Source organism: Haliotis rubra, unplaced genomic scaffold, assembly GCF_003918875.1.
Source record: "Haliotis rubra isolate DU_JTF1 unplaced genomic scaffold, ASM391887v1 Scf350, whole genome shotgun sequence".
NCBI classification, from domain to species: Eukaryota; Metazoa; Mollusca; class Gastropoda; order Lepetellida; family Haliotidae; genus Haliotis; species Haliotis rubra.
The window spans coordinates 285351-307673 of record NW_025767025.1 but is presented as its reverse complement, the minus strand read 5'-3'; the positions used below and the strand labels follow the sequence as shown (position 1 = coordinate 307673).

At 41.2% G+C, this 22323-nt stretch overlaps 1 protein-coding gene across 1 annotated transcript in view; it reads left to right on the top strand.

Annotated features, from left to right (window-relative positions):
* Positions 1-22323, top strand: part of LOC124285040 (plexin-A2-like) — a 206542-nt gene that overhangs the window by 163345 nt on the left and 20874 nt on the right. The window contains 16 exon segments of the mRNA XM_046721178.1: positions 8155-8272; positions 8385-8519; positions 9580-9702; positions 10728-10821; positions 11206-11390; positions 12310-12452; positions 12989-13094; positions 13396-13535; positions 14021-14221; positions 14917-15010; positions 15564-15824; positions 16073-16231; positions 16843-17080; positions 17657-17802; positions 18486-18679; positions 19782-19859. Coding sequence (XP_046577134.1) covers positions 8155-8272; positions 8385-8519; positions 9580-9702; positions 10728-10821; positions 11206-11390; positions 12310-12452; positions 12989-13094; positions 13396-13535; positions 14021-14221; positions 14917-15010; positions 15564-15824; positions 16073-16231; positions 16843-17080; positions 17657-17802; positions 18486-18679; positions 19782-19859 — 2415 coding nt within the window.

The window sequence follows — 22323 nt, the reverse complement described above, 5'->3', positions numbered from 1 at the left end:
TATTGGAAAGATGGTGTTGTGAAAGGGATAACTAGCGCCATCTAAAAAACTTATTCTATTACATTTCATCATTTCCACGTCACCTCACAATGTGACAGTCACTGGTTGTTTGTGTGTTTGGAGATTGACAGCTGACAGGATTCAGACTTTTTCACAAAAAGAAAGGTTTCTATATTATTTGTATGAATATAGTGCATACTTATCTATTAAATAACTATTACAGATATAACCATGATTGCAAGGAGGATGTCCTTGAAGGTAAATGCCACATTCCCCTGCAGGAACAAATGAAAACTAGCAAAAAGTTATCAAAACCATCAGCCTCAATATCTGCCTTATGCCTTTTGGCTGATTATGTTTGATTTGTGTGTTCGAGATATCTGTCTTATTTGATCATCTTAGTCATGTATAGAACAGAAGGTTAGACACAGAGAAGATCTTTGATCACAGACAGACCAAAGCACCAAAACCAGAATGGCAGTGCACAATTCCACAAATGGTAAATCGCCCGTGCCTGAAATTGAATTTATTAAACTAGCTTTGTGATAAAGTTACATAGACATTTGCCAAGCAATGTAAATGGTATTGTCAGGCGCAGCCATTCTCAGACTTGCAGGAATCAATATCAGCCACTCTTGCTGTGGGAAACGGTAGACGGTTCCTTTGTTGTACCGTTATCGGTGGGAATCGGGGATCATAATGTGTGAAATTACATCATGTCCTGTGATACAAGTCAATCTGGAGAAGGCTGTATCAGCCTTTGTGGCGTTACTGGCGAATATCCGTTACATTATGTCGCATATCATAAACACTTAGCAGTGTTGTAAGTTTTATTGTGGATGACAAACCTTCATGTGACAGACGGAACCTCAGTGTTTGTGATCCACGGAAGGAACCTAGATCAATCATTGCTTATCAAAGTCTGTTAGTATTAATACGGTACAACATGACAGTTGTCATGGTAATGGAAGATATGGCTTGTCTTTATGGAAGTTTCTTTTCTTTTACTGCCTCTTGAAGAAGTTCAAGTTGTATGCTTTCATGAAAATAACTTGAAGAATGTCTGTCTGTTAAATACATTGATGAACAAATCATTGGTTTTAGCCAGTTCAGAAGCGACTGTTGAAATAATCATAACTAGAACTATTTGCCCATACCTGAAGTGGGCCATTTGTCAAGGCAGTGATTGCAGTTGAGGGTCTTCACAACAGGTCACTTTGTGGGTCTGCACCACATGCTGGCTTGTTGAAATGTATACATACTCCACACCAGCCACACTTTTCCTTTCCACCCACCCTACATTAAACCTATATTAAACACTGCACCTCACCCCACCTCACTTCATCTCACCTCACCTACCCCACTTCACACATCACCTCACCTCACCTCACCTCAGCCCACTTCACCTCACCCCACTTCATCTCATCTCAACCCACCCCACTTCATCTCATCTCAACCCACCCCACTACATCTCACCCACTTCATCCCCACTTCATCTCACCTCACCTACCCCACTTCACCCCTCACCTCACCCCACTTCACCTCATCTCACCCCACCCCACTTCATCTCACCTCACCTACCCCACTTCACACTCACCTCACCATCTCCCCACCTACCCCACTTCACCTCACTCTCACCCACTTCACCTCTCCCCACTTCACCTCACCTCACCCCCACTTCATCTCACCTCACCTCATCTCACCTCACCTACCTCACTTCACACCTCACCTCACCCCACTTCATCTCACCTCACCTACCCATCCCACTACATCTCACCCACTTCACCCCCACCTCACCTCCACCTCACCTATCCCACTTCACCCCAGCCACACTGTACCGCACCTAACTCCATTCAGTCCCCACCTATCCCCCCACATACAGAACCGCACCTGGTCCCACGCTTATCAACTACCTGACCTCACCCCTCTGTTCCTCCCACCCTTCCTTACCTCACCTACCACTCCACCCCACCCAGCCATACCCATAATTAAGGGGCAATGAACATACTTCATACAATTACAATGTCAAGATGACATTGATCTCAGTGTTAACATTGAATGTCAAATTCACTCAAATGAACAAGTGAGAGATATATCAATTTTTGCCTTATCAAAGGATTTGTGTCATTTGTCTGTTATCTTTAACGCTTCATCATTCCTTAAATTTGAGAATGATTTCAAACATTTTCAAATGTCTCTTGGCAATGAGATGAACTTCTTTTCCTTTTTTTTGTCGTAATTATGTTAATGTGTTGAGGGAATAGCATAAACTGCCAATACTGACATTTTAGAAATATCGCATGGATGAGGAATCCCACTGTTACGGCAAGGAAATAATTCTTGCTTCTCAACAGCCAGGGATTTGTCTGCCCTAATGGCTCTAAAGCGTTGCTGAAAAAGCAGCCCGTTTTTGTCTTGTTGCATTAGATATAATATGGCATTTACACATCTAAAGCTTGTTATTGGCAATAATTGTTGTGATTATAACATTTACTTTGTCAATATGTTTAGATGTCCTGGAACTACTATACAAAGTTACCGTAATTACAACCATTATGCAATGGATGAAATATGAGAAATAGGAATTTTGACTAATTCTTTAGTTAAAAGGAAGGATAAGGCATTCTATTATAAAATAATGTCATTTGAATAAACACTGCATCGTCTTGCTTTGATGTGCATCTTTTATCTTTCCCTTCTTATTATAAATGAGTTTTTTGTCTAAGAGACAGCTCTCCTCAATGACGTTACTATCACTATATTAATGAAAGTGTGAAAGAGGCGTTCTTGTCGTAGGGATAAGATTGTTAGTCGTCAGCGTAAGGTTGTTAACTGAACCGTCGATGACAGGAATGGAAGAGAGATCCCCACTGATTAAGTTTGATGGGTTGTCAAAGAGTTAATGATTATGCTTAGGAACAACAAAGTAGGGGAAAGAGGAATATGTGAAGCTTGAAACATCAGTGTCTACAGACAATACATTGCCCGGTGTTCATGTGCTGGCATTGTCAGGCAATAGTCTGTTTTTAAACAGATTAATTTGATTACTACTTCACATCTCTGGGTTATTATCGCAGAAAAAATACGGCTTTGATCTTCAATACACAAATTTTACACCCAATATTTTTAGAGGATGGTCATCAAAAAAACAACTTTTTAGGATTATAAAGTTTTACAAGTGAGCTGTTCTGATCACCTTGTGGATATTGTGTTGCCCCTGGTGATGTTGTCGTGATGCTCAGTTGCATTTTGGTCGTAATTTTAAATCACGATTTTTGCCATCAGGTCCTGATTTAGCCACCCAAACTGATCCTTGCCGCGAGGAGGAAGAAAATTTCACATTTCTCTGATTTATCCCTCTGGAATATTTTTGTAATTATGAAAAAAGGGCCAAAACTGCAGTCTTGTATAAAAAAACTCAAGGAAAACAAATAGTGAGTACTCTTCAATATTACTTCAGGGGGATGCGACTTTCATCACCTCAAGCAGCTTGTATATATAAGGAAACACGTTTTTGTTACATTAACTGATCCTCGCCAAATCAGTGAAGCGTCTCTGTTGACATCAACCTGCGAATGAAATTCTTTGTGGCAAGGCCCCCATGTTGTGGAGTACGTAACTCCCACTGTCAAATGTTAGATTCACGACTGGCAATTTGCTGCTTCTTTTTGCAAAGTCCCTTCTGTTTTTTGCCACCAGTGTGTGAATTGATGGTCTTAGAAATGGCAGTAGTGCAAACTTGCCAGCTTGATCAAAGCCACATCGAGGAAGCTCGTCTAATGAGTTTGTTAGCATTCTTGCTAATCCACTACAAATGCCGTCAAGATGCACAAAGAATGCTTTCAGTCCCAGCTTCTGTTTCTTGACACCTCTCCACAACATACCACTGGCCCCATAATAGCAAGGGAGACACGTTTTTCCCTACAAACCAGGAAACTAGGGCCATAATTTTTGATGAAAAAAACTAATCTATTTCAGATGTCATTAGCTTGAAATCACTTTTTCATGAAACAATGATAACTTCCGCTGAAAATTGTATTGTAACTGTTTCATGTAAAATTCTAGAGTGGTCTGTGACAAAAAATACATTAAAAACAAATTAACTCTGAATAATTCAGTTGATAGTTTCTGCTATGTTTACCATTACAAAATTGAATTTTTTCATTGAAAGTAAATTCTTCCTCGCTTCATGATTGAAGTGCCGAGAAAAGCCATCAGTCTCAACACTTACACTACAATAGCTTTTTAACCAATTCTGAATTTTCGTGTTTTGTTTTAATTTCTTCAGATCACAGTGCGGGGTGTACATCTTTAGGGAATTAAACATATTATCTAATGTCGAAACAAACACGAAGGGGAGAGTGTCTTTCTCTCTGCTACAGAGGACTGCTGATATTATTTCATAACCAGAGCCCAAGGGTATTACTAGTTGTCATGTAAATATCATGTTTTCCTGTCTCTTCCAGACACATCCAAACAGCAGAGGAACTTTTTCAATTAGCCCCCTGACGTTATTAATCATTCTGTGAATGCTACGTCCTTCCTTTTCTATCTATATTATCTTTATTTCTGTCATCTTCAATTATTTAGCCATGCTGCTTACTTCCGTCAAATCCTGGCGGGAATAAAGGGCCATCGCCGTATCTATGCAATTCAGAATGATCAGCAGGATGCTCGAAAACAATGATGATATCCCAGTAGATAATTTAACGAGAGAAGGCCTGTCACATTTTATATGAAGTAAAGTTGTCTAAATGATCATAAAATACTGCATGCTAGGAATTGCCTTTCCAGCAACTTTGGGCTTCGTTTCATCTGTTACTGATGTATAATACGACTAATAGCGCGTACCATCTTTCTTATTAAAAGTTAACTAAGCATGAAACTGAAGCAATGGAGTCAATATATCACGTCTCATGCTTGTGATTAAAGGAGTGGAGGAAATGGTTGTAATGTAATTTTGGTCAGTGTGGTGTATCTCCCTCTCTGTTGCTGTATTGCTGAACACTGCCGTCTGACAAGCCAGTGCACATAGCAGATTAATCTCCCCGCAAAATACATTTATATCATTTTAAATGTCTGCTTAGATATGAGCAAGTTTTGGTGAATTTCAAAGTACAACATTTTTCCACAATTCCCATTCTGATGATTAACGAGGGTATTTTTCGATCACCAAACAACACTCAAGTGTTTCTGTGCATGGTGGTCTGTTTCAGACGGAACAGGCCTGAATTCAGTTCAGTCTGCTCTTGAAAGCAGATTCATTGAAATTTGATTTGAAATGTAATTTAAGAGGTCCTTTGAGAGGAGGAGGGGGGGAGATGAATATATGTGTGGTATAGATATGACTGTGTATGAGCTGAGTCCAGAGAAGCTGATGGGGGATGCTAGGAAGAGACGAGGTGTCAAGACAGGTGACTTGACCCTAGCTGCCTGACCCATGTGTTCCTTCTCCTGGCCCTTGTCAGTCACACTGGTATGATTCACACGTCTTACTCCACACTAATCTCCTCTCAAAGGGGCCGCCACTCCTCAAATCTCTCCCTAAACCTGTTGTCTGTCCCCACTGGCCAAGCCAGATCCTGTCTAAACCACCCCAGACTGTTTTCTACAGGTTTCTGTTCACATAATGCTGGATCATGTAGCTTTGGGTCTTGCCCTAACCCACATTCAAATCGCTCAACTTGCCAAATCCACTTAAAACTTCATCCTTTATGCCCGTGTTTAAAACACAAAACCAGCTTGACTCAGACCTGAATCAAGAATACAGACTGTTGCTTTAATTACCTTTCATCTGAAGGTGGATGCGTAATGATTTGATCACGTGTATGTTGTGTTTGCGGACTTGTCAGGTCCCTTGTTGTGACCCATCAATAAGACAAAACAAGGTCTTATCTGTTTATTCTCTGTGTTCTGACCCATCAATAAGACACAACAAGATCTTATCTGTTTATTCTCTGTGTTCTGACCCATCAATAACACACAACAAGGTCTTATCTGTTTAAACTCTGTCATACTGGCAGTGATTGTTTTGGGTCAAACCCGATTCACCAGTCAGCACCGAGGTTCTGGTCTTGTTCGTCTTGCATTGCAAAAGCATGGTAGAGTTTTAAATTTTATCAAGAATGCAACAATTCTAGACACTAAGAAGCAGTACAGACATGGGCGAAATATTGACACTGGCCTGGAAGTAGAGGCCGAGAGCTTGGAGTCATCATTATTTAACTACAGAAAACAAAAAATCCATGAGGTGGAGCCCCAAGTCTCATAATTGTGGGATAACGGAGCACTGAGACGTAATAGCGGAGCATCTGAGACATACCCGGAGCCGGTGATCATGGAACCTCTGCGTGTTAATTCTGATCAATCTTGGTGGATGGCCACAAGTCTGTACATCCTATCTAGATGGCTTGTTGGCTAATTTCACCTACAAGTGAATCGCTTAGAGTAAATACTTTCACAGCAGATCGGAATCACGAGTTTGAATCAATTCTCTTTGTGACTCGTGCTGTACAGTACGTTCCTGTGACTGCAGATAGAGGTTGATTACTTAGAATAAATGAGTGGTCACAGCATTCCCTCCTCGTTTACACCCAGATTATTGGCCATTCCTTATTCCAAGACCAGCAGGAAGCGGGTAGTATGGCTCGTATCTCACACCATGCAAGATGACTTATTGACTGGGATCTGCTTGTTAAAATAAGGGTATCGATAGGAGGCAGATCGCTGCTGATGAGCCGACTGTTTCATTCTTCCAGCATTAAAACCTCACAATGAGACTCTGTCAGTCCAAACACTTTTATCAGAAACAAATACCAAAGTTCAGCTCTAAGCAAGTGAAATCTAATCACTAACTGATTGATTGATTATAATGGGTGATGTAGCCAAAGTGGGTTGGACCTTCATACACTGTATTGAAATGAAGGTGAGGTCACACAAGTCTAGGTGCATGCATATTACAGTAATGTCAGCTATTTCTGGGGTTTTGTAACCTAGAGTGTATCTACTTTGTAGAATATTCTGTTCTTGATTATTGTTGTAAAAAGTAAGAATTACAAAGATCTATTGAATCATTTTGTGGCCTGTGTGTTGGGCATGATCAGTTATGACATAATCTTTTGATTATTTTAAACAAATTGCCTTGCAAACAGTTTTCTTATTAATATGTCCTCAAAGAATTTGATGCTGCAGGAACAGATTCAAGTGTTTCAGAGATAAAAAAGGTAGCCCAAAGATGTCTGAAGTAATTATCAATAATCTGTAAATCACAGCAAATATCAGCCTTGATATCAATGACTTCAATGGCTGATAATCTCTCTACAGCAAGCCAAACCAAGTCAGGGATATTGAACACTGAACCAATGTCACTTGGACAATTGGCGCTAGTTGCTAGGTATATATTACACACACACATACGGAACTGAAGCACAACCTATTACGTCCATGTTTGTGATCTAATCACATGTCTTAAGATGATCGACAGGAATGAAAGGAAACGCCATTAAGATTACAAACTATATTGCTACTCACATGGTGCCCAAAGCAGACCAAGTTACTGTGTCCTGAAGCAAGGCTAACGAGGTGGCCATTATACATTGTGTGCTTATAATAGACTCGTTAAATCTCTCATCTCGGGGTATTTATTGACAATCAAAAGAAAATTAATTAACTAGAAAAGATCATAGATTGTGAAGCATTCACAATGAGGATCTACATGTGAAGAACATGTGTTGCCTGGAGGATAACTAGTAGCTGCAACTCCCTTTGTGTCATGGAGTCAACTTCTTGGGCTGCCATCAAAGGAGAATTATGTTGTATGGAGTTCCTTCACTCAAAGGAGAGATATATCTCACGATGGATAGCAGCCGATGAATGAGTTTGAATCTGAATCTGGATGTTTGTAATGATGATGATGATGATGTTGATGATGGTGGTGGTAGAGTTCCTTTAGTCATTGGAAAGTTATATTTCAGGATGGATAGCAGCCGATGAATGAGTTTGAGCGTCACTAGGGTGTATGTTTTTGATGATGATGTTTTGTTGTTGTAAAGATGATGGTGATGATTACTGTCAAATATAGTGTCACTTCAGTACATGTATTTGTTAGGATGATTGTTTGACAGATTCTTTATAGCTGTTGTTCTCGGTCCACAGATGCACCAGCTGTACCCAGAGTGACTTCCCCTGTACGTGGTGTATCAAAGGCCACATTTGCAGCAACATTGTAACTGATGACTGTCGTCGTAACGAAACACTAGTTACTGGCAAAGCTGTAAGTATAGTGATATATAAAGAAACAACTGGGTTATTTAGTTATATAATTTTAACATCAAAAGAGTAACCTTTAATGACATGACTCACGTTTCCTTCATTTGTACTAACAGGTCCGAGGAACTACTCGGCGTCCTGGGCCAAAGACATGTCCAAGGATAGAGATGATCAGCGATCCACGAGATCCTCAAATTCTTGTTGCTGCCAATACTGACACTGGTATTGAGGTCAGGGGTCTGCATCTTGAGGTAAGCAGATGCGAAATAACTCCAGTTCAAAAGTTGGATCTCAATAATCAGAATGGACAATACTGTTGATTATCAGTACAATACAAGTGCTCAGTACCTATGGCCTTGGTGGTAGGGAATTAATAAGGAATTTGACCTCAGAGGTTGCTGATAAGGGACAAGTTCCACTATTTGCTCAGTACCTATGGCCTTGGTGGTAGGGAATTAATAAGGAATTTGACCTCAGAGGTTGCTGATAAGGCACAAGTTCCACTATTTGCTCAGTACCTATGGCCTTGGTGGTAGAGAAATAATAAGGAATTTGAACTCAGAGGTTGCTGATAAGGGACAAGTTCCACTATTTGCTCAGTACCTATGGCCTTGGTGGTAGAGAAATAATAAGGAATTTGACCTCAGAGGTTGCTGATAAGGGACAAGTTCCACTATTTGCTCAGTACCTATGGCCTTGGTGCTCAGAAGTTACTGATAAGGGACAAGTTCCACTATTTGCTCAGTACCTATGGCCTTGGTGGTAGAAATTAATAAGGAATTTGACCTCAGAGGTTGCTGATAAGGGACAAGTTCCACTATTTGCTCAGTACCTATGGCCTTGGTGGTAGAGAAATAATAAGGAATTTGACCTCAGAGGTTGCTGATAAGGGACAAGTTCCACTATTTGCTCAGTACCTATGGCCTTGGTGGTAGAGAAATAATAAGGAATTTGACCTCAGAGGTTGCTGATAAGGGACAAGTTCCACTATTTGCTCAGTACCTATGGCCTTGGTGGTAGAGAAATAATAAGGAATTTGACGTCAGACGTTACTGATAAGGGACAAGTTCCACTATTTGCTCAGTACCTATGGCCTTGGTGGTAGAGAAATAATAAGGAATTTGACCTCAGAAGTTACTGATAAGGGACAAGTTCTACTATTTGCTCATACAATCAACCACAGGTTTGTCTGATACAGTCAAACTGTCTCTCCAGTTGTCACATGATTCCTATTTCTGAGTTTTGGCTAACACGATAAAAAGTTCCATTGCACTGCTCACTTTGGGCTAAAACACGTCTTTTTGTTGACAGGCTTACCAGATTGGAGGAACCGGCCTCAAGTGTAACTTCAACTTCAAGTCCGGCATGACTGTTCCAGCAACTGTACTACCTTCCCGTGATAACACATTTATTATCAAGTGTCAGAATCTGAACGTAAGAATTCAATATTAATGCTTTTGTGTGATCCTGATCTTTTAGAATGTGTCAAGAAATATAATTCTCCAGGTATGTCAGAAAGTCATCTGTAGTATTCTGTACTATAAGTGCTGTGTTATCAGTAGTAAGACAAAGATACAAGTGTCGTCTGTACTATATGTGCTGAGTTACCAGTAGTAAGACAAAGATACAAGTGTCATCTGTACTATACATGCTGAGTTATCAGTAGTAAGACAAAGATACAAGTGTCATCTGTACTATACATGCTGAGTTATCAGTAGTAAGACAAAGATACAAGTGTCATCTGTACTATACATGCTGAGTTATCAGTAGTAAGACAAAGATACAAGTGTCATCTGTACTATACATGCTGAGTTATCAGTAGTAAGACAAAGATACAAGTGTCGTCTGTACTATATGTGCTGAGTTATCAGTAGTAAGACAAAGATACAAGTGTCATCTGTACTATATGTGCTGAGTTATCAGTAGTAAGACAAAGATACAAGTGTCATCTGTACTATACATGCTGAGTTATCAGTAGTAAGACAAAGATACAAGTGTCATCTGTACTATACATGCTGAGTTACCAGTAGTAAGACAAAGATACAAGTGTCATCTGTACTATACATGCTGAGTTACCAGTAGTAAGACAAAGATACAAGTGTCATCTGTACTATATGTGCTGAGTTACCAGTAGTAAGACAAAGATACAAGTGTCATCTGTACTGTATGTGCTGAGTTATCAGTAGTAAGACAAAGATACAAGTGTCATCTGTACTATACCTGCTGAGTTATCAGTAGTAAGACAAAGATACAAGTGTCATCTGTACTATACATGCTGAGTTATCAGTAAGTAAAGACAAAGATACAACATGCTGTCAGTTGTACTACAAGTGTATGTACTATACATGAGTTACCAGTAGTATAGTACTATATGTGCCGAAGTTAAACTCAAACTACACGAAGATTGCCTGTTCTATGACAATTTGTTGTAGGAATATAGTTAACTTTTTCTCTTTCAGTTCAACTACTTTCCGAATGTGAGCTACCAGAACGTGCCGTTCAACATCATGTGGGAGAACATCAAGGCTCTGGACAACCCTTCCAACATCCAGGGTACTTTACTTCATCATTGTCATGTCTGCACAGCCTGACTTAAGGGGGCAGTGGGGAAGCAGTGCAGTTAGAGCAGTTACAGTTTGATTCCAAACATGGATACCACATGGGTACAATGTGTGAAGCCCATTTCTGGTGTCCCCAGCCGTGATGTTGCTGGAATATTGCTAAAAGCGGCGCGTAAAACCAAACTCAGTCAGTCAGTCAGTCCAAACAGGGATACAACATTGGCAGAACTGAGGAAGTCTTGTGTCCTGTTCGTACCATACACCCGGGGTACAATATTTGTTCATGATGTGTGACTATACCACTGTATTGACTGTTTCAGTTACAATGTACAAGTGTCAGTTTTGTGCGACTGTACAATGTTTTTTTCCGTTTCAGTGACGATGTACAAGTGTCACGTGATGGCGGAGTCTTGTGGGTCGTGCCTGACCCAGGATGAGAAGTACAAGTGTGGGTGGTGTCAGGACAAAGAACACTGCACCACTGAACCGGAGTGTAGCAGCAGACCCTACAGTGACTGGCTAGGGCATCAGTTAACTTGTCGCAACCCCAAAATAGAAACAGTAAGCTTGTCATAATTCTAATGTTAAGGGTTTACAGGGTCGATATAAGAAATTGAACCCTACTTGCACCTAGTGCAACTTCATATAGTAACTGTTGCACCAGATAAAAAAACAGGTTGCACGTGCTGCTCAACATAACATTATGTATTATGAATGACTTTATAAAATTTCATGACATGAACAGTAACAGTCATTCAATCAGTGTCTGTGTAGACATCAGAGTCACTTCTCCAAGGACCGCCTCCGTGGTGTAGTGGTTAGAGCGTCCGCCCGGAGAGCGGAAGTTCCCGGGTTCGATCCCCGACTGCGTCATACCAAAAGACGTTAAAATATGGTACTTGTTGGTCCCTGCCTGGTGCTCGGCATTAATGGTTACAACAAGGACTGGTCGGCTTGGAGTCAGTATAATGTGTCTGAGTGGGGTATTCATACTTCACTGCGGCATGGTATCTCAGTGGGCTAGCACTATAAAACCAGCTTCAGCCTGGGCTAGTACAAGCAGCCGCACATACACATACACACGCATGCACGTCGTCATATGAGCGAAATATTCTCAAGCACGACGTTAAACACAATTTCACCTCACTTCTCCAAGCCAGTTCCTCATCAGTCTGTGGTCCATCTGAAGTCGTGTTCTTTGAACAACACAGTATTAACATGCTCTGGGTGCAAGTTGGTATAAATATGAAGTTGCCCTCTGTTGCTGATTGTCTAGGACCCAGAGCTCATGGCATCTCCTTCCAAAACACCCCCAACATCCCAGTAGCAGCATGGCAGTTCATGAGGTGTCTTAGCTGAGACATCACAATAGTGACATGCTGCTTGTGCACCTGTTCAGATTAAGGAAACAAGGGAGAACTATGACATGAATGTTTGAGGGTGTCAACTTGGGAGTAACTTCTGTTTTGATTTGTGGTAGATATCCCCCCAGTCTGGGCCTCTGGAAGGTGGAACCCTGTTGACCATTGTGGGAGAAAACTTGGGCAAGAAGAAAGATGACCTGCACGTGACCATCGGGCCGTTGGTGAACTGTGTCATCAAGGAATATGTGGCACCCAGACAGTAAGAACAATGTCCTTATTCCTGGTGTATGTGCATACATGGAGTGTGTATGTGTGCACAGTAGTGGTGGTCCGATTAATTGAAATAATCGAAGATTGGTCGCAGTGACTAAACGACCAAGCAATCGATCATGTGTTCTCATAATCGAACACAATCAATTCTGGAACACTTGTTTGCATTAACAATATTTTTCACAAGGTTGGTTTTGTCTGTTACGTTTCATGAGCACTACAAGCTCAGTCCAAGTCATGATTGAATTTATCTTAAAGACCCCAAGAGTTCCTGACATGCTAGTCATCCTTTAAAGATGTGCAATTTTGAAAAAAATAACCAAAGAACTACATGTTGTTTTCTTTATGTTTTTGTGCAAACAGGAAAATTTCATAAATGACGCTAACCAATTATTTTCGATGATTGATCGGTTGTAATGAACCAATCACCAATTATGAGGTTTAACCAATTCCCAACACTAGTGCACAGTGAAGCATTTCTGTGTGTGTTGTACCAAATTCTAAGTACCTTGTATTCCTTTCCAGGATTATTTGTGAGACAGGTCCTGTGGTTGTAGAACAACAGCACAGGGTCAAGGTCAAAATTGCCAATGAATATGAATCAACATCAGCAAGCATCTTCAGATATGTGGTAAGTAAGACTTGTGAAGTGGGAATGACAAGCTGTTCAGAACAGTGAGTCCCTGTTAATCTGGACCCTGCTGAGTTGTCTGTTACTTATAATAGCCAGGATTCACTAAGCAAGACAAGTCTGGGAGGATTTCACTGGGAACATTTTGCTAGATTGTCAGGCTTGTGTAACCTTCTGATTGAAGTGATATTCAGGCATTTCAAAATATAATAGAGTGTTTTTGCAGTACTTGTTAAACTGAGCCAGCTGATGTTTATCAGAGAATTAGGATGTCACAAACTGATGGTACTGTGATTTTCAGCTTCCGAAAGTAACTGACATCAACCCTGATTATGGGCCTCGCTCCGGTGGAACCAGGGTGACGATATCAGGAGAAAACATGGACGCTGGCACCAAAAAGACTGTATACATCAATTCCCACATATGTGATGTCATACCAGTGTAAGTATACATTAGAAAGACTTTGGCAAAAGAGAGATGATATGTACTTATTAGTCCTGTCCCATTGATAGTATCAGGAGTAAGTACAAAGTAATTTGTTAAAGGCACTGACTGATAACTGGTTGTTGATAACTAGTAACTAGCTTCAGTGCAGCTTGATAGTGATTAGATTATTCAAGGGTCCACAATTGGTATCAGGCATTTCAGTTTACCATGAAGAGTTGCATAGCCAAGCACTGCCAATTGTGACCCTGGGTCAGTCAGCACCATAACCTGCTTGTGGGTTTCCTCAATCTGATCACAAACACCAAACAGGTGAAACTTACCAAGGTTGTAAAGCATCATATCTGTGCTCAGGTTACACCAAATGTGATAAAAACAACCAACTGGTACATCTGGCTTACACCAAGGTAGCTTGAATCATGTTGCACTTTTCTCCAAATGTGTCAAACTAATAATCTGATATTCTTCCATATTGTTTTCAGGACGTCAAGCCCTAATCACCTGGTCTGCGAGACTTCCCGCAAATTGCAAGACTCGGGCCCAAGCCCTGCCACCATGTTCCCTCCAAATAGAGTTGTGGTGAAGTTTGACAACCAAATCATCAATGCTGATCATAAGATCCGATATGCCTATGTTCCTGATCCTGATGTCACTTCCATCAACCCTAAAAAAGCCATTCGAAGGTGAGTCACGTTGTCCATTTGAGGGTAGGACAGTTGGAAAGGGGAAGTACGTTAGGACAGAAGAGTGTTAAAAGGGGAGAGCACTCAAGGGTATGAACAGGACTGTTTTAAAGGGGGAGTACACTCAGGTATGAACAGAAATGTTTTAAAGGGGGTAACACTCAGGGGTATGAACAGGCCTGTTTTAAATGGGGGCTACACTCAGGGTTACGAACAGGACTGTTTTAAAGGGGGGTTACACTCAGGGGTATGAACAGGACTGTTTTAAAAGGAGGGCTACTCTCAGGGGTATGAACAGAACTGTTTTAAAGGGGCTACACTCAGGGGTATGAACAGAACTGTTTTAAAAGGAGGTCTACTCTCAGGGGTATGAACAGAACTGTTTTAAAGGGGGCTACACTCAGGGGTATGAACAGAACTGTTTTAAAAGGAGGTCTACTCTCAGGGGTATGAACAGAACTGTTTTAAAGGAGGGCTACACTCAGGGGTATGAACAGAACTGTTTTAAAGGGGGGCTACACTCAGGGGTATGAACAGAACTGTTTTAAAGGAGGGCTACACTCGGGGCCATCAACAGAACTGTTTTAAAGGGGGTCTACACACAAGAGTAAATACAGAATGTTCTTGCTGACCAAGTCAAACTCATGTAAGATGGTCATAGGAAGTCATCACTAATTCTGGACATTTTATTCCAGTGGCGGTTTACGCATCACTGTTCGAGGAAGCTATTTCACCAATGTGCAGAGCCCAAAGATGCTGCTTGGACACAACAACGAGGTCTTTGATAGCGTGAGTTATCTTCTTTACATCATCAGGACATTATTTCTTCCTGTGGTATTCACTTTGCCTTAAGGGAAAGTAGGGTAGCCCAGTAGCTCATCACCCCAAAACCAGGGTTCGATTCCTGACATGCATACAATGTGTGAAGTCTATTTTTTGGTTTTAACCAGCCATGATATTGTTGGAATAGTGAAGTAGTGAAAACCATACTCACTCTCTCGCTCACACATTGGGATTCTGGGTTTGTATTGGCCTCAAGCAACCTACGCTGATCACTGGTCTTAAGAGGCGGCTCAATGGATCAGGTGTTGGTCAGACTTGGTGACTTGGTTGATGCCAACATACTCTGATCTTGTGGATCATTACTCATAATATCAATCACTGGATTGTCTGGTCCAGACCCAATTATATCCCCCATCATGTGGCTGAAATATTGTGGAGTGAGGGGGGCTAAACAACATACACAATACTCACTCACATGAAATGACATTCACCTCCCATAATGCTGTTTCAGTCAAAGAAGACACTTATGTGTATGCCATAAAATTATGTTGTGTTTCAGATTTGTGACAGAAAGACAGACACAACATTGGTCTGCTACTCTCCAATGGTGGAGACCCTAGCCCCAACACTGAGTGACGATGTTGATCACGTTGATGTGTCGTATGGATTCAAGATGGACGGTGTTGAGAACGTCATGAACCTGACTGGCCGCAGCATGGAGGTATATGGAGTGTTCACCCTCTATCCAGACCCTGTGTTTGAGAAGTTCAAGAATGGAATGAAGTCCCACCAGAAGAAGACAGAGTTTCTGACAATAGGGGTAAGTGTGGAACACTGGGTGTCCCCAAACATTGGTTGGTCAGAGACTGTTGTGATAATGAGGGGTTTGGCCCTGTGGTAACTGGCTATTTTAGTGCACAGTTGGCTCTCTGTTAGTCATGGGTTTGAACCCCAGATCTGTGCTGATTTGGATCCTGTCCTTCAGGCACTCCTTACAGTCCAGACTTTGAAGTCGTGATACAAGAGTCAGTCTGTACTGTGTTCACCAGCTGTATTTCATTCCACCAGGGAAGTAACCTGAACCCAGCCATCCCCAAGGAGGACGTCACTGTCCACATCGGCACTGGCCTCTGCAACGTCACCTCCATCGCTGCCACTCAACTCACATGCCGACCACCCAAAAGCCAACCACAGTCCAAGAAGGGAAATGACATTCCAGAAGTTGTGGTAGGTTTTGGAAATTAGTGTTGTGAGAACGAATAGGGGGAATATCAAATCAAGACTTTAAAGATGGAACAGCGTTAGAATGTGTAAATATGAGAGTTTCATTTCTTTCAAAGTTTTTGGTAGAATTATCACAACTAGCAGGGCATTGGACTTAAGGAACTTCAAGATAATGAGATGGTGATCATGACGGGTAATAGAGGTGTGACGATATAGAAATTTCACGCTCGATATGTAGCGCGATATCTTGAATGAATCGATTCGGTGCATATCACGATATGCTATCTTTAGTTATGTTCTTTCAAAAAATCGTATTTTAATAGCAAATGACAGTGAAACTTTTGACAAAACCGTCAATATGTAGTGAAAATTAACAATTTTAGGGTCAACGATACATATCACGATACGAAAAAACGTATCGATATATTTATCGTTAGATCACGATTATCGATACTACAATATATCGTCACAGCTCTAATGGGTAAGGAAGGGTTCTGGAGGGACCACGTTGAGTGATACACTGAAGGACAAGGAACTATAACAATGATAACAATACGTAATAACATAACATGATGTCCAAGCCCACTCCATCAGACCCTGTTCTCCTTCCATAGGTGATTGTCGGCCAGAACTTGACATTCAGCATCGGCCGTCTCAAGTACGAGGAAGCGGAGATGTTGACGCTACCAGCAATTATCGGTATTGCAGTTGGTGCCGGTGTACTGGTGCTTTTGGTCATTATCGTCATTATCGCCTACCAAGTGAAGTCACGGCGTAGCAACGATATGATGAAGAAAATGAGGATTCAGATGGACTCGCTAGAGGCTCGAGTTGCCAACGAGTGCAAGGAAGGTCAGTCAAAGTACCTGTACAGGTAGTACTCAGTGTTCACGAATGGTGTTTCAAAGTCACAGGACATTGGGTCCTGTAAGTTTCAGATGTCTGTCTGACCCATTGAAAATGCACAGGACCCATGGAATAAAATTAAACACACATTTCAGATTTAATATTTCTTATAATTGACATTGAAATTATTAACAAACATAAGATTTATAAACAGCAAACAAGTGTCACATGTCACATAAAACAACTTCAGTCAAAGTCATTGTGAAATATACAGTCAGACACTGGGGCCGGCGGGTTGTAGACTTCTGTCTGACCGTTGGCGAATCTGCTGGATTTGTCAGAGGGTCAGACGCTATTCGTGAACACTGTAGTCCTGGTTTAGTTTTTCTTTCTTATCCCAGATTTGTCCTGAGTAGAATGTTTGGTCTGTCAAAAGCCCTGGTCTGGATGCATAAGTACCTGGACATTCAGCTTTGGCCAATGCCACCCAACAGTCTGGGAAACTGTAAAAGGATAACTTTTAGTTTATAAAAATTGTTGACACAGTCATTATACAAAATAAAACAACCGATCCTGTTTCAGCCTTTGCGGAACTTCAAACCGACATGACAGAGCTGACCAGTGACTTGTACGGCCAGGTGTCGATACCGTTCTGGGACTACAGAACCTATTGTATGAAGGTCCTGTTCCCTGGGGTAGAAAACCACTCTGTTATCAAGGAGCTGCAGGTGAGACCCCTTTAAAGCCAACATGGAACAGTCTGTTTATTGTTATGGGAGAGTCTATTGGATGACCGGTCTGTATGCTGATATGATGTCAAGAAGTTTCATTTTGAGCCTTTGAATTGTCTTCAGATTTCTTGAAATATTGAGTGTTTAAAATTTTAATGGGTGTAAAAGGTTGTTGTAAAAAGTATGCAACATCCTGGAATACAGTTATGCAAATGAGAATAGAATGAAGGACAACAGTCTGACAGGTCAATTTGGCAAAGTGATGTTTTCACATGAGAATTCACAAATCTCTCAGCGCTGCCATTATGCTAATTAGCTCTGCTAGCTTGTCACATTCACATCAAAGAGCTGCTGAAGGGATTCCAATTTTTGTGTTTCTTTAGCTTATTCTAATGAAGATCTTTAAAGCATGATAGTGCATATTAATTAAGGTCTTGGAGAAAAAGGAAACATTATCAAACTTTTTTAGGAATTGGATTTAGTTGGGGTTCATTAAGTTTTGATTTTCTTTTAACAGAGTGTAAATGGATTTCTCTTTGGTAAACAAGCTTAATGACACTGAATTATTTTTGAAAGGCCTTTATTTTAGTTGTCATGATAGGAGAAAAAAGATGCATTTAAAGATTTGATAACTTGCTACAAGATGATGAGATTAAAGTGATGAGAATTTTATTTTTCAGGTTGGCTATCGACGAAACCAGGAAGATGTAGAACGAGGATTGGCTCTCTTCTTTCAACTCATGAGCAACAAGACATTTCTCCTCATTTTTATCCGGACTCTTGAATCCAGTAAAACATTCCAGCTCCGAGATCGTGTGAATGTAGCATCTCTCATCACCGTTGCTCTTCAAACCAAAATGGAATATGCTACTGAGTGAGTAACACTGTGAGGAGTTTACAGATTGTGGGTGTGTGTGGAGTTGTAATTGGGTATGAGGATGGGATTGTAAATAGGAAAAATGGGATACTTTATGTTGAAGGTGTTGAGGGCTCACAGAGTGTCTTTGAGGAGTTAGGCATGATAGTGCTTGCCATTGATCAAATACAGGAGTTTTAGCTCACCAGGACTGTAGTCCATGGGAGCTCCAGACCAAGCATGGGTACAGTGTTCTGTCGGTGTTCTGTCAGTGCTACTTTTCATTAATAAGCTGGAAACTGTAAGAGGATTTCTTGCTCTGAGTTTGAGCCTTGGAAGTCTATTGAAAGTGAAGTTTACATTGATTTAGTGGAGGTTGTTTTTGCTGACTAAGAATTTGGGATTATCAAGAACCATATGTATAATAAGTCTTTATGCTGTGACATTCATACCATTTTAAGGTAAAGTTTGTTGTGGCAGTGCACAGAGTTTGTAGTTGTGTGTGGAGCTTGGAGCAGCTGTTGCCTTAATCAATATCTCTTCGCTTTCTGTCACTGAAATTGCAACCCTTGTAAATTTTTAGTGTTGACTTAAGTTTCAGAGGCTACAGAAATGGAAAGCTGGTACTATTCAGTTAAAGAATTTGCTTGGGAATATGACAACTGAGATTGAGAACATTTGATCAGGCAATATTCTGCCATTGATCTCAGGTTAGAAAATGTCAGCCTGAGAATTGAGTTGAGCAGGATTTTTACGAAGGAAAAACTATGTTGTTACAATCTCCATTACATATTCATGATCCTGCAAAGGATCAAATAGACATCATCATCATCATTATCATCATCATCATCATCATCATCATCATCATCATCATCAGGTCTGTTTCATAGCCGACATCTGACTGCTATGAGGGTGTAATATTCTCACCTGGCTAATTGTGTGTGACTGAACCTTGTCTGCAAGAAGTGGTGTTCATTATATCAACCACTGGTTGGCCTGGCCCAGGGGTTTTCAGGCTGCAGTTCATCATGTGACATTGTTGACTGATCATCAAAGAACATTCTTGTCTGACATATATTCATAACTGTGGATTGAGTGCCAATGTTTTTGTTTGTTTCAGTATACTGAAAACTTTGCTAGCAGACCTGATAGAAAAGTCAGTAGAGGGTAAAAATCACCCCAAGTTGTTACTGAGAAGGTAAGTTTGCTCAAACAGCAGTTTGTCTTGCAGCTATCCAGATGTTACTGTATCACAAGGGTTTTTCTGTATAAGTCCCTTGTCTTCTTCCATGCATGTTGAGAGGGGTGATTAATCAGGATCTTGTGGTTGCAACATGTGACCTGGCTGATTGTGTCCAGTGAACAGTTCATTGCTCATGCTATCAACCACTTGTTGATGTAGTTAGAATGAGGTACTGTCTATGGGTAACACCCACATGTGACCTGGCTGATTGTGTCCAGTCAACAGGTCATTGCTCATGCTGTCAACCACTTGTTGATGTAGTTAGAATGAGGTACTGTGTTCAGGTAACTCCCACATGTGACCTGGCTGATTGTGTCCAGTCAACAGTTCATTGCTCATGCTGTCAACCACTTGTTGATGTAGTTAGAATGAGGTACTGTGTTCAGGTGCTCCCACATGCGTGACCTGGCTGATTGTGTCAACAGGTCACAGGTCATTGCTCATGCTGTCAACCACTTGTTTATGTCAGTAGTACGTAATGCTGGTTTCAGTTCCAACATGGCTTCTGTAGGGGACATGGCACTCAGGGACAAAGGAATAAAGCAAGTACTGAGTCTACTGTATGCTGTGTCTGAGTAGGGTGTCCATGTTAAACTATGGCACTGTCAGCTGTCACTATAACAACAGCATTATTGTACACTTGTACAGATACAAACTCAGGTTTCTGTATAAGTGCAATAATCTTGAACAAGACCTGACCACTAATTCACCTCACCTGACTTGTGTACAATGTGTGACACAGTACTGGTGCTCCCTACTGTTGCTAGACAGTTGACAGATACAACCTGACTTTATGTACAATGTACAATGTGTGACATAGTACTGGTGCTCCCTACTGTTGCTGGACAGTTGACAGATACAACCTGACTTATGTACAATGTGTGACATAGTACTGGTGCTCCTACTGTTGCTGGACAGTTGACAGATACAACCTGACTTATGTACAATGTGTGACATTGTACTGGTGCTCCTACTGTTGCTGGACAGTTGACAGATACAACCTGACTTGTGTACAATGTGTGACATTGTACTGGTGCTCCTACTGTTGCTGGACAGTTGACAGATACAACCTGACTTATGTGTACACAGTTGACATGTGACTTTATGTACAATAGTACTGGTGCTCCTACTGTTGCTGGACAGTTGACAGATACAACCTGACTTGTGTACAATGTGTGACATGTGTGACATGTGAGTACTGGTGCTCCTACTGTTGCTGGACAGTTGACAGATACAACCTGACTTGTACAATGTGTGACACTGGTGCTCCTACTGTTGCTGACATTGACAGATACTGGTGACTCCTACTGTTGACATAGTACTGGTGACTCCTACTGTACAACCTGACAGATACAACCTGTACAATGTACAATGTGTGACATTGTACTGGTGCTCCTACTGTTGCTGGACAGTTGACAGATACAACCTGACTTTGTGTGTAATGTGTGTACATGTGTGACATAGTACTGGTGCTCCTACTGTTGCTGGACAGTTGACAGATACAACCTGACTTGTGTACAATGTGTGACATTGTACTGGTGCTCCTACTGTTGCTGGACAGTTGACAGATACAACCTGACTTGTGTACAATGTGTGACATAGTACTGGTGCTCCTACTGTTGCTGGACAGTTGACAGATACAACCTGACTTGTGTACAATGTGTGACAGTACTGGTGCTCCTACTGTTGCTGGACAGTTGACAGATACAACCTGACTTGTGTACAATGTGTGACACAGTACTGGTGCTCCTACTGTTGCTGGACAGTTGACAGATACAACCTGACTTGTGTACAATGTGTGACATTGTACTGGTGCTCCTACTGTTGCTGGACAGTTGACAGATACAACCTGACTTATGTACAATGTGTGACACAGTACTGGTGCTCCTACTGTTGCTGGACAGTTGACAGATACAACCTGACTTATGTACAATGTGTGACATAGTACTGGTGTCTCCTACTGTTGCTGGACAGTTGACAATGTACAACCTGACTTGACAGATACAACCTGACTTGTGTACAATGTGTGACATAGTACTGGTGCTCCTACTGTTGCTGGACAGTTGACAGATACAACCTGACTTGTGTACAATGTGTGACATAGTACTGGTGCTCCTACTGTTGCTGGACAGTTGACAGATACAACCTGACTTATGTACAATGTACAATGTGTGACAAAGTACTGGTGTTCCTACTGTTGCTGGACAGTTGACAGATACAACCTGACGATGTACAATGTGTGACATAGTACTGGTGCTCCTACTGTTGCTGGACAGTTGACAGATACAACCTGACTTGTGTACAATGTGTGACATAGTACTGGTGCTCCTACTGTTGCTGGACAGTTGACAGATACAACCTGACGTATGTTGTGTACAATGTGTGACATAGTACTGGTGCTCCTACTGTTGCTGGACAG